We start from the raw sequence: 12,889 nt of genomic DNA, 5'->3' as shown, positions 1-12,889 counted from the left end.
AAAGCAGCATTTATCAGGTCGGCTGAGGTTTAAATGTTTAAAGAAATGGAGAGAAGGGCAATCCTGGTTTCTACAAGTTTTGGAGGGCATTTTTATCATAGTGAAGAATTTGAAACAAGCAGCTATTAAAAGGATGAGGTCACCCTAAACTTACTGATAAAGATGTCCCTATGTTTTCAATGGAAAACAGCCCCGTTGTAGTAGAGAAGTATGGTGTGTTTCCTGTTTCCTGTTTGCAGAGAAACATTATTTTAACCTTGCGTTAACATCTGGCTTTCCAAAGTGGATCTTAGTTGGGCATGAGTTGGGATGAAAGGGGAGAGTTTTTAATTCCTACTTATATGTTTCTGTAAGTGAATTTTCTCATTGCAATCGTTTATTTTACAATAAATTTAAAACTGCAACACGAACTTGAGAATCTAGGCAAAATGTATCGTCTTTGCTTTACTAATGATAAATACCTTCTTTGGACCTGTGTCTGTATGGAATGTGTTCTACTACTTGATATTTCACATTCAGTGATATTTTTAAAAACGTTCGTTTGTTTAGAGACAGAGTCCTGCTGTGTTTCCGAGGCTGGAGTGTAGTGATGTGATAATGCCTCACTGCAACCTCCACCTCCTGGGTTCAAGTGATTCTTGTGCTTCAGCCTCTCAACTAGGTGGGATTACAGGTGTACACCACCATGCCTGACTAACGTTTGTGTTTTTAGTAGAGACAGGGTTTTGCCATGTTGGCCAGGCTGGTCTTGAAGTTCTTGCTTCAAACGATTTTCCTGCCTCGGCCTCCCAATCCCAAAGTAGTGTGATTACTGGTGTGAGCCACCGCACCTGGCCTAATAGGATTTTTTCTTTCTTTTTCTTTTCTTTTCTTTTTCACTCTAGTTTTTTTTTTTTTGAGATGGAGTTTTGTTCTTGTTGCACAGGCTGGAGTGCAGTGGCGCGATCTCGGCTCATTGTAACCTCCGCCTCTCGAGTTCAAGTGATTCTCTTGCCTCAGCTTCCCAAGTAGCTGGGATTACAGGCATTTGCCACCACCCCCTGCTAGTTTTGTATTTGTTAGTAGAGTCGGGGGTTTCTCCATGTTGGTCAGGCTGGTGTCAAACTCCCAGCCTCAGGTGATTTGCCCGCCTTGGCCTCCCAAAGTGCTGGGATTACGGCCGTGAACTACCGTGCCTGGCAGATATGATGACGATGATTTTTTTTTTTTTAAGAAAATGTCTAGATGGTCTTTTAGGGTAACACTGTCATGTAATAGGGTAATAACTGTTTCTTAAAGACAGTTCAAGCTCCCAAGTTGGTCCTCTGGAGACCTAACTGTTCTTTTCTATTTAGAAATAGGGGAGTACCTCCAGAGTTCATTCCTTTATATATGCATAGTGTTGTTTGTTACATAACCTTATTTACCTGAATTGTAATTATGTGGTTTTACTGTGAGATAGTGTCTGGTTTAATGTATTTTAGGAAAGGGTTTTCTGTGGCTTATGTATATAATAAATACATGTGGATAAATAAATAAATAAATGTGGATAAAATAATGACCTTTAAAATTTTTTGTAATGAATATTTTATTTTTAGGTACCTGGCAAAGAATTCTGCAACTTTGTTTAGTGCCAGTGATTATGAAGTGGCTCCTCCTGAGTACCATCGGAAGGCTGTGTGAGAGATGCTCTCACTCACTCACGTTTGGATCTCCGTAAACACATTTTTGTTCTTAGTCTATCTCTTGTACAAACGATGTGCTTTGAAGATGTTAGTGTATAACAATTGATGTTTGTTTTCTGTTTGATTTTAAACAGAGAAAATAAAAGGGGTAATAGCTCCTTTTTTCTTTTCTTTTTTTTTCATTTTAAAGTTGCTGCCAGTGTATTCAATGATGGACAACAGAGGGATATGCTGTAGAGTGTTTATTGCCTAGTTGACAAAGCTGCTTTTGAATGCTGGTGGTTCTATTCCTTTGACACTACGCACTTTTATAATACGTGTTAATGCTATATGACAAAATGCTCTGATTCCTAGTGCCAAAGGTCCAATTCAGTGTATATAACTGAACACACTCATCCATTTGTGCTCCTTTTTTTTTTTTTTTAATGGTGCTTAAAGTAAAGAGCCCATCCTTTGCAAGTCATCCATGTTGTTACTTAGGCATTTTATCTTTGCTCAAATTGTTGAAGAATGGTGGCTTGTTTCATGGTTTTTGTATTTGTGTCTAATGCACGTTTTAACATGATAGATGCAATGCATTGTGTAGCTAGTTTTCTGGAAAATTCAATCTTTTAGGAATTGTTTTTCAGATCTTCAATAAATTTTTTCTTTAAATTTCAAAGAACAATGTGCTTGTGTTGATGCCTTACAAAAACCGTTGCGTTTTGTGTATTCCTTCTTATATTTAGACAGTGGTTTTTCAGGTGGATGCTGTGTTTCCTGGTATGGCCTTTATGGAATGAGATGATTAGCTTTGGTGTGTAACAGTAATCTATAGCAGCTTTGGCAGTTGTCATAGCTAAAAAGTTTACATGACTTTTTTTTTTTTTTTTTAAACTTTCCCCAAATTGTTAATTATTCTGAGCTTAAATGGCATTTTTACCTGTGTAAAATTATTGTCAGCTTTTTTCTGTCTATAATTGTTTATTTTTGTGGGTTTGCCCTAGAAACATGAGCCAAAAATGTCAGTAGACAACACAGTATTAACATGCAAGTTGTAAAGGGCAACGTCTGTCCCTTTTGATAGAGGTAATGAAGTGGTCAGTACTTGGGTAGAGGATGACAGACGTTAAGAATTAAAATGCAAAGCAGCAGATAAGTTCAGATGGCAAGAGTTACAGCAGCAGTGCAAGAGGGAAAGTGAGCGTAGGAGGGAAATAGGAATAAATTCCAAAGAAGCAGAGTTTGCTTGGCTTGTTTCAAGGGATCTGCTTCTAACCATAGTTGGCTTCCTGCCACCTACTTCATTCGCCTTACTTGTTCTCTATTTCTTTTCTTTTCTTTTCTTTTTTTTTTTTCTTTTGAGACAGTCTTGCTTCATCGCCAGGCACCAGGCTGGAGCACAGTGGCGCGATCTCGGCTCACTGCAACCTCCATCTCCTGGGTTCAAGCAATTCTCCTTCCTCAGCCTCCCGAGTAGCTGGGACTACAGGCATGCGCCACCACACCCAGCTAATTTTTTTTTTGTTTTTTTTTTTTGTATATTTAGTAGAGGTGGGGGTTCACTATGTTGGCCAGAATGGTCTTGATCTCTTGACCTCATGATCCGCCCGCCTCAGCCTCCCAAAGTGCTGGGATTACAGGTGTGAGCCACCGTGCCCGGCCTGTTCTCTATTTCTTTACTCTTTCCTTTTTGTCACAACTGTACTGAATTAATTGGACTTTCAACAAGGATTGTTGTTGCCTGGTATCTTTCAGCTGTTGAATGTTCTTGTTTATCCAGATGGGACTTAAAAAAAAAAAAAAAAGAAACACTTCATGAGTTTACATGTCATTTTTGGGCAGGGGCCATGCTAATCTTTATTGTTTCATTTTTAAAGATTTTTGCTAACAAAATGAGCCCTAGATGTGATTTTTCTTTAACGTGTACTCATGGTTCCTTGAACATTAGTGTTACTGGTTAGATTTGCTGGCCGAGCATGTTGGCTCAGGCCTGTCATCTCAGCACTTTGGGAGGCTGAGGTGGGAGGATCACTTGAGCCCAGAAGTTTGAAACCAGCGTGGGCAGCAAAGGGGGAGACTTTGTCTGTACAAATAATTTTTAAAGTAGCCATATGTGGTGGATGTCTGTGGTCCAAGCTACTTGAGTGGCTGAGGCAGGAGGATCACCTGACCGACCCCAAGATAACAAGGCTGCAGTGAGTGAACTGTGATGTACCACTGTGCTCCAGCCTGGGTGACAGAGCAAAACCCTTTCTCTTAAAGTTGAGGACTCTAAAGAGCTTTTTGTTTATATCATCATTATTTACTATGTTAGAAATTAAAACTTTAAAACTTAAAAATATGTGTGTTCATTAGTCATCAGAATGATACTGTCACATATCATGTAACCTTAGGAAAATTTCATGTACACTTGGGAAAAAGCCAATAATTTAAAATGGCTTTAACTTTATAGGCTGCATAAAAATGTCTCAGGTGCTAAAGAGATCTCTGGACCACTCATTGAGAACTGCTGCTGTAGAATTTGTGTCTTGGCCGGGCACCGTGGCTCATGACTGTAAACCCAACTTTGGGAGGCCTAGGCGGGCAGATCATGAGGTCAGGAGACTGAGACCATCTTGGCCAACATGGTGAAACCCTGTCTCTACTAAAAATGTAAAAATTAGCTGGGCTTGGTGGTACATACCTGTGTAGTCGCAGCTACTCAGGAGGCTGAGGCAGGAGAATCCCTTGAACCTAGGAGGCAGAGGTTGCAGTGAGCCAAGATTGCGCCACTGCACTCCAGCCTGGGTGACAGAGTGAGCCTTTCTTTTTCTCTTAAAAAAAAAAAAAAAAAAAATTGTGTCTTGAGGGTTATAACAATAATCTTTAGAGTTCTGTATTCAGAAATTTAAATTTTGCTTCACAAAACCTTTATTCATTAAGCCTCTTCCCTGCATTTAAATACAGCATTAGAATAGAACATTGCTGGGTTTACTTGACACCAAAAGAGGCAGTAATCTTTGGATATTAAATTTTACACAGTATTTTAAATATGTTTTATTAGTAATTCTGAGGCGAAATTTCGCTCTTGTTGTCCAGTCTGGAGTGCACTGGTGCGATCTCAGTTCACCGCAACCTTTGCCTCCCGGGATCAAGCTGTTCTGCCTCAGCCTCCCGAGTAGCTGGGATTATAGGCATGTGGCACCATGCCTGGCTTATTTTTTTTTGTATTTTTAGTAGAGATGGGGTTTCTCCACGTTGGTCAGGCTGGTCTCAAAACTTCTGACCTCAAGTGATCTGCCCACCTCGGCCTCCCAAAGTGCTGGGATTACCTGCGTGAGCCACCGTATCTGACCATTTACTAGTAATTCTTAATGTGGCTCCAGAATATCTTACATATTAGTAACAAGTAGCTGGAATGATGTAAAAAAAAAATTGCTCATCAAAAAAAATTAGATGAATATTAATATTAGTACCATTCGTTTTTTTTTCTTTTTTTCTTACTACATTTTAAGTTCTGGGGTACATGTGCAGATCTTGCAGGATTGTTGCATAGGTACACACATGCCATGGTGGTTTGCTGCCTCCATTCCCCCATCACCTACATCAGGCATTTCTTCCAATGTTATTCCCTCCCCAACCTCTCCACCCTCCGCCCCCCTGCTATTCCTCCCCTAGACTCCCAACCCGCAAAATACCCCAGTGTGTGATGTTCTCCTCCCTGTGTCTGTGTGTTCTCCATGTTCAACACCCACCTATGAGTGAAAACAAGTGGTGTTTGGTTTTCTGTTCTTGTGTCAGTTTGCTGAGAATGATCGTTTCCGGCTTCATCCGTGTCCCTCCAAAGGACATGAACTCATCCTTTTTTATGGCTGCGTAGTATTCCATGGTGTATATGTGCCACATTTTATCCAGTCTATCATTGATGGGCATTTGGGTTGGTTCCAGGTCTTTGCTGTTGTAAACAGTGCCACAGTGAACATAACGTGTGCCTGTGTCTTTATAATAGAATGATTTATAATCCTTTGGGTATGTAACCAGTAATGGGATTGCTGGGTCAAATGGTATTTCTATTTCTAGATCCTTGAGGAGTCGCCACATTGTCTTCCAAAATGGTTGAACTAATGTACACTCCCACTAATAGTGTAAAAGTGTTCCTATTTCTCCACATCCTCTCCAGCATCTGTCGTCTCCAGATTTTTTAATGATCAGCATTCTAACTGGTGTGAGATGGTATCTTAATGTGGTTTTGATTTGTATTTCTCTAGTGACCAGTGATGATTTTTTAATATGTTTGTTGGCCACATGAATATCTTCTTTTGAAACGTGTCTGTTCATATCCTTCGCTCAGTTTTGGATGGGGCGTTTGTTTTTTTCTTGTAAATCTGCTTTAGTTCTTTGTAGATTCTGGATATTAGCCCTTTGTCAGATGGGTAGATTGCAAAAATTTTTTCCCATTCTTTTGGTTGCCAGTTCACTCTAATGATTGTTTCTTTTGCTGTACAGGAGTGCTGGAGTTTAATTAGATCCCATTTGTCTATTTTGGCTTTTGCTGCCAATGCTTTTGATGTTTCAGTCATGAAGTCCTTGCCTATGCCTATGTCCTGAATGGTTTTGCCTGTGTTTTCTTCTAGGGTTTTTATGGTGTTAGGTCTTATGTTTAAATCTTTAATCCATCTGGAGTTAATTTTTGTGTCAGGTGTCAGGAAGGGGTCCAGTTTCTGCTTTCTGCACATAGCTGGCCAGTTTTCCCAACGGCATTTATTAACTGGGGAATAGTTTCCCCATTGCTTGTTGTTGTCAGATTTCTCAAAAGATCAGATGGTTGTAGATGTGTGGCATTACTTCCGAGGCCTCTGTTGTGTTCCATTGGTCTATATCTCTGTTTTGGTACCAGTACCATGCTGTTTTGATTAATGTAGCCTTGTAGTATAGTTTGAAGTCAGTTAGCGTGCTGCCTCCTGCTTTGTTCTTTTTGCTTAGGATTGTCTTGGCTATGCAGACTCTTTTTTGATCCCATATGAAGTTTAAGGTGGTTTTTTTCCAGGTCTGTGAAGGTCAATGGTAGCTTGATGGGGATAGCATTGAATCTATAAATTACTTAGGGCAGTATGACCATTTTCATGATATTGATTCTTCTTAACCATGAGCATGGAATTTTTTTAAATCTATTTGTGTTCTCTCTTATTTCCTTGAGAAGTGGTTTGTAATTCTCCTTGAAGAGGTTCTTCACATCCTTTCTTAGTTGTATTCCTAGGTTTATTCTCTTTGTGGCAATTGTAAATGGGAGTTAGCTTATGATTTGGCTCTTAGTCTGTTATTGGTGTATAGGAATGCTTGTGATTTTTGCAGATTGATTTTGTATCCTGAGACTTTGCTGAAGTTGCTTATCATCTTAAGGAGATTTTGGGCTGAGATGATGGGCTCTTCTAATTACACAATCATGTCATCTACAAATAGAGACAATTTGACTTACTCTTTTCCTAATTGAATACCTTTATTTTATTTTATTTTCTGGCTAGAACTTCAATACTATGTTGAATAGGAATGGTGAGAGAGGGTACCCTTGTCTAGTGCCAGTTTTCAAAGGAAGTGCTTCCAGTTTTTGCCCATTCAGTATGATATTGGCTGTGGGTTTGTCGTAAATAGCTTTTATTATTTTGAGATACATTCCATTGATACCTAGTTTATTGAGAGCTTTTAGCATAAAGAGCAGTTGAATTTTGTTGAAGGTCTTCTCTGCATCTATTCAGATGATCATGTCTTTTTTTGTCTTTGGTTCTGTTTATATGACGGATTACATTTATAGATTTGCACATGTTGAACCAGCCTTGCATTCCCGGGATGAATCCTACTTTATTGTGATGGATAAAGTTTTGATGTGCTGTTAGATTTGGTTTGCCAGTATTTTATTGAAGATTTTTGCATCGATGTTAATCATGGATATTGGCCTGAAGTTTTGTGTTTTTTTTCTCTCTTTTTTTTTAAGTTATGTCTCTGCCAGGTTTTGGTATCAGAATGATGTTGGTCTCATAAAATTAGTTACGGAGGATTCCTTCGTTTTGTATTGTTTGGAATAGTTTCAGAAGGAATGGTACCACCTCCACCTTGTACGTCTGGTAGAATTCAGCTGTAAACCCATCTGGACCTGGACTTTTTTTTGGTTGGTAGGCTATTAATTGCTGCCTTAACTTCAGACCTTGTTATTGGTCTATTCAGGGTTTCAACTTACTCCTGATTTAGTCTTGGGAGGGTGTAAGTGTCCAGGAATTTATCCATTTCTTCTAGATTTACTGGTTTATGTGCATAGAGTTATAGTAATCTCTGCTGGTAGTTTGTATTTCCATTGAATAGGAATGGTGAGAGAAGTTCTGGATAATATCCTGAAGAGTGTTTTCAGGCGTGGGATTCATTCTCTTCGTCACATTCAGGTACGCCGATCAAACGTAGATTAGGTCTTTTCACGTAATCCCATATTTCTTGTAGGCTTTGTTTATTTCTTTTCACTCTTTAATCTTGCCTTTTCGTTTTATTTCATTGAGTTGATCCTAAATCTCTGATGTCCTTTCTTCTGCTTTATCGATTAGGCTATTGAAACTTTTGTATGCTTCTTGAAGTTCTAGTGCTGTGTTTTTTAGCTCCATCAAGTCGTTTATGTTCTTCTCTAAGCTGGTTATTCTAGTTATTCTATTTTGTCTAACCTTTTTTCAAGGTTTTTAGTTTCTTTGCATTGGGTTAGAAAGAACATGTTCTTTTATCTCAGAGAAGTTTGTTATTACTCCTCTTCTGAAGCCTGCTGCTGTCAATTTGTCTAACTCATTCTCCATCCTGTTTTGTTGCCTTGCCGGTGAGGGGTCGTGATCCCTTGGAGGAGGAGAGGCATTCTGGTGTTTGATGATTTCATCTTTTTTGCACTGGTTTCTTCCCATCTTCCTGGATTTATCTACCTTTGGCCTTTGAAGTTGGTGATTTGGGACGGGGTCCCTGAGTGGACGTCCTTTCTGTTGATATTGAAGCTATTTCTTTTTTAGTTTTCCTTCTAACAGGCCCCTCTGCTATGGGACTGCTGGAGGTCCACTCCAGTCCTTGCTTGCCTAGGAATCACCCACAGGGGCTGCAGAACAGCAAGGGTTGCTGCCTGTTGTTTCCTCTGGTAGCTTTGTCCCAGAAGGGCATTCACCAGATGTCAGAGCTCTCCTGTATGAGGCATCTTTTTGGTAATATGGGGGTCAGGGAGCCGCTTCAGGAGGCAGTGTGTCCCTTATTGGAGCTCATAGGAACTCCATTGCTCCCTTTAGGGCTGCTGCAGAGGGACCCTTGAATCTGCTGCAGCAGAACTCACAGTTGCCCCTTTTCTTGGTTGCCCTGTCCTGGGGAGGTGGGGTTTTATTTATGAGTCCCTGATGTGCTGCTGCCTTTTTTTTCGGAGATGTCCTGCCTAGCAAGAAGGGAATCTAGTCACAGTGTGCCTTCAGAAGTGCTGTTGGGCTGCCGCGGGCTCAGTCCAGCTGCTTTGTGAGCTTCCCCTGGCTTTTGTTTACACAGGTAAGATTAGAACCGCCTTGGTAATGGCAGACACTCTTCCCCGCACTGAGCTCCATCGTACTGGGTGGAACTCCCAACTGATGTGCTGGCTGGGAAACTCTCAAGCCAGAGGGTTTCAGTTGCTGGTCTTTGTAGGGGTGGGACACGCCAAGCCTATCAGTTGGCTCCCTGCTTTTAGCTCCCCCTCTTTCTGGGGAGTGGGAAGCTGTGTCTCGCAGGAGCTCCAGCCAAAACATCCACCCAGATTTGCACAGACAGCCTGCATTGGAGCGGCTGCTCAGATCTATGCTGGTAACTCTAGGTGCTTGTCAGCCCAGCGGGGATCTCCTGGTCTGTGGGTTGTAAAGACCTTGGGAGAAGCACAATATCTGAACAGGAGTGCTGGAGGGGAAAAGTCCTCGATGGCCTCCATAGGAGGGGAGTCCTCTGGCCAGTTGCACTTCCCAGGTGAGGCAGTGCCCCACCCTGCCTTGCTTTGCCCTCCTTGGACTACACCAACCTCCAACCAGTCGCTTGGAGATGAACCTGGTACCTCGATTGATCACTGGTCTTCTGTGTGGCTCTCGCTGGGAACTGCAATCTAGAGCTGTTCCTATTCGGCCATCTTGGTGGAAGTTGTACCATTAGGTTTCAACCTAGGTCTTTTTTTTTTTTTAACCTAGGTCTTTATTTCCAGATGTTTCTACTCTTCCAATGTTTATTAAACTTAACCAATGCAGTTTGAGCCTCAGCCATGTTAGGGATTTTCCTCGATTAGCTGCTTTGTAGTACAATCTAGAATTTTTAGTCTTCCGTTTATTTCTTGAACTAATCATTCAAGTAGATTGAAGGAAGAGTTAACTGTAAGGGTATGAAGAAGCGTGGCTCAAGATGAAGGGTGCATTTTGACAAGTACTCTTCTGGCTCTTTGCCTTCTCCTTTTTTGTTGCTGCTTCTGCTTAATTAAAGGTTCTGGCTTATATCTAATACGTTGTTTTGTTTTGTTTTGTTTTGTTTTGAGGCTGATGTCACCCAGGCTGGAGTGCAGTAGTTCATTCTTGCCTCACTGCAACCTTCGACTCCTGGGTTCAAACAATTCTCCTGCCCCAGCCTCCTGAGTTAGCTGGGTTACAGCCACCTAATGCCATACCTGGCTAATTTTTTGTATTTTTAGTAGGGGTGGGGTTTCATCATGTTGTCCAGGCTGGCCTTGAACTCCTGACCTCAAGTTATCCGCCCACCTCAGCCTCCCAAAGTGCTGGGATTACAGGCATGAGGCACCGCACCCAGCCAATACGTAGTTTTTTGTTTGTTTTTGAGATGAAGTTTCTGCTCTTGTTGCCTAGGCTGGAGTACAACGATGCTTTCTCAGCTCACCACATTCTCGACTGGAAGAGTTCAAGTGATTCTCCTGTCTCAGCCTCCCCAGTAGCTGGGATTACAGGCATGTGTCCCCACACCTGGCTAATTTTTTGTTTTTAGTAGAGACAGGGTTACGCCATGTTGGCCAGGCTGGTCTGGAACTTCTGACTTCAGGTGATCTGCCTGCCTCAGCCTCCCAAAATGCTGGGATTGCAGGCATGAGCCAACACTCCCAGCCTCGATATATAGTTTTTTTTGTTTGTTTGTTTGTTTTGAGACGGAGTTTCACTCTTGTTACCCAGGCTGGAGTGCAATGGCACGATCTCGGCTCACCGCAACCTCCGCCTCCTGGGTTCAGGCAATTCTCCTGCCTCAACCTCCTGAGTAGCTGGGATTACAGGCGCGCGCCACCACGCCCAGCTAATGTTTTGTATTTTTAGTAGAGACGGGGTTTCACCATGTTGACCAGGATGGTCTCGATCTCTTGACCTCGTGATCCACCCTCCTCGGCCTCCCAAAGTGCTGGGATTACAGGCTTGAGCCACTGCGCCCGGCCTTTATGACGGCTTTCTAACAGCCAGGTGTGGCGCTATTTCCCTAAGTCGACTCAATTCTATTCATGAGATTGTGAAGACCGGGTGTGGCGGCTCACGCCTGTGATCCCAGCACTTTGGGAGGCTGAGGTGGGCAGATTGCTTGAGTGCAGGAGCTTGAGATCAGCCTGGGTAACAGAGTGAAACCCCATCTCTACAAAAATTTAAAAGACATTTAAAAATCATGAAGAAAATATGATTATATCAATTTATAGACAATGAAACAGAGGCTCAGAGAGGGTAACTAACACCCCTCCCCGCCTCCCAGGTCACACAGAAAATTCAAAGGAAAATTAAGATTTGAATCAGGTGTGTTTGCTTCCAAAAAGCTGTGCACGATTAACGTTCCTTCCACTGGATATTCCAGCAGATGCTAGGCTTTTTGTCATGGACACTTTGATTTTGGGAGGAGATGCTTAGTTCACTCACGTTAATAATGACCATGGCAGGGATATGCCCTGATCTTCCACAATTAATCTGTCTTGAAATTTTAAAGTCTTGAGTACACAGGCTGCTGCTTTTTTTTTTTTTTTTTTTTTTTTTTCCCCCGACAGGGTCTTACTCTGTCACACAGGCTGAAGTGCAATGGCACAGCACTTTGAGAGGCTGAGGTGGGTGGATCACTTGAGGTCAGCAGTTCAAGACCAGCTTGACCAACATAGTAAGACTCCATCTCTACTAAACTATATAAATGAGCTGGGTGTGGCGGTGCATGCCTTTAATCCCAGCTACTTGGGAGGCTGAGGCAGGAGAATCACTTGAACCAGGAAGGCAGAGGTTGCAGTGAGCTGAGATCACGCCACTGCACTCCAGCCTGGGTGACAGAGCGAGACTCCATCTCAAAAACAAAACAAAAAGAAAAGAAAAGAAATTATCCTTTCATTTTATGTTATTTTTTTAAATCCAAAATAGAGTTCCATCCAATGAGTTTATTAAGATGATTTTTTTTTTTTTTTGAAATGGAGTCTCACTCTGTCGCCCAGGCTGGAGTGCAATGGTGCAATCTCAGCTCACTGCAACCTCTATCTGCTGGGTCAAGCGATTCTCTTGCCTCAGCCTCCTGAGTAGCTGGGACTACAGGCACGCACTGCCACTCTGGCTTTTTTTTTTTTTTTTTTTTTTTTTTTTTTTTTACAATATTTTTAGTAGAGATGGGGTTTTACCGTGTTGGCCAGACTGGTCTTGAACTCCTGATCTCAGGTGATCCACTTGCCTTGGCCTACCAAAGTGCTGGGATTATAGGCATGAGCCACCATGTCCAGCAAGATGATTGCTTTTGTCTTACATAGTTGTGGTCTTATGTTACTAGAATTTTCTAATAAATTAAACCATACTTGTATTATCTAAATAAGCTTGTCATGAACATATATATTTTTCAAATATATAAGTCTTTAGCTCTTCAGGAGGCCGAAATGACATAACAGATTTTATCATTAAGAAAGTCTAGGCCGGGTGAGGTGGCTCATGCCTGTAATCCCAGCACTTTGGGAGGCCGAGGCAGGTGGATCATGAGGTCAGGAGTTTGAGACCAGCCTGGGCAACACAGTGAAACCTCGTTTCTACTAAAATACAAAAAATTAGCTGGGCATGATGCCAGACACCTGTAATCCCAGCTACTCAGGAGGCTGAAGCAGGAGAATCACTTGAATCCAGGAGTCGGAAGTTGCAGTGAGCCAAGATCGCGTCACGGTACTGTACTCCAGCCTGGGCGACAGAGCAAGACTCTCTCCAAAAAAAAAAAAAAAAAAAGTTTGTGAACCACAGGACAAGAGCTGGCAGGCTCCA

The 12,889-nt window shown here is 41.9% G+C and overlaps 1 protein-coding gene, 1 long non-coding RNA gene and 1 pseudogene across 4 annotated transcripts in view; 1 reads left to right on the top strand and 2 right to left on the bottom strand.

The window, feature by feature from the left end:
* Window positions 1–2,328, top strand: part of MORF4L1 (mortality factor 4 like 1) — a 28,863-nt gene extending 26,535 nt beyond the window's left edge. For all 3 annotated transcript variants that reach the window (XM_032263886.1, XM_032263888.1, XM_032263887.1), the window contains one exon: window positions 1,578–2,328. In XM_032263886.1, the coding sequence (XP_032119777.1) occupies window positions 1,578–1,662 (85 nt within the window). In that variant the 3' untranslated portion in view covers window positions 1,663–2,328. The remainder of the gene's footprint in view (window positions 1–1,577) is intronic.
* A 1,115-nt stretch (window positions 2,329–3,443) lies between these two features.
* LOC116540418 lies at window positions 3,444–3,539 on the bottom strand (annotated as a pseudogene).
* Window positions 3,540–10,452: 6,913 nt separating this feature from the next.
* LOC116540410 lies at window positions 10,453–10,931 on the bottom strand. The gene is made up of 2 exons (XR_004264427.1): window positions 10,851–10,931; window positions 10,453–10,532 (listed from the first exon to the last, which is right to left on the bottom strand). It is a non-coding gene; the product is annotated as an uncharacterized LOC116540410 (long non-coding RNA).
* Window positions 10,932–12,889: the final 1,958 nt, after the last annotated feature.

This window comes from Sapajus apella, unplaced genomic scaffold (genome assembly GCF_009761245.1).
Source record: "Sapajus apella isolate SASKATOON/1434 unplaced genomic scaffold, GSC_monkey_1.0 scaffold139, whole genome shotgun sequence".
Taxonomy (NCBI): Eukaryota; Metazoa; Chordata; class Mammalia; order Primates; family Cebidae; genus Sapajus; species Sapajus apella.
This window is presented reverse-complemented; position numbering and strand designations above follow the sequence as displayed.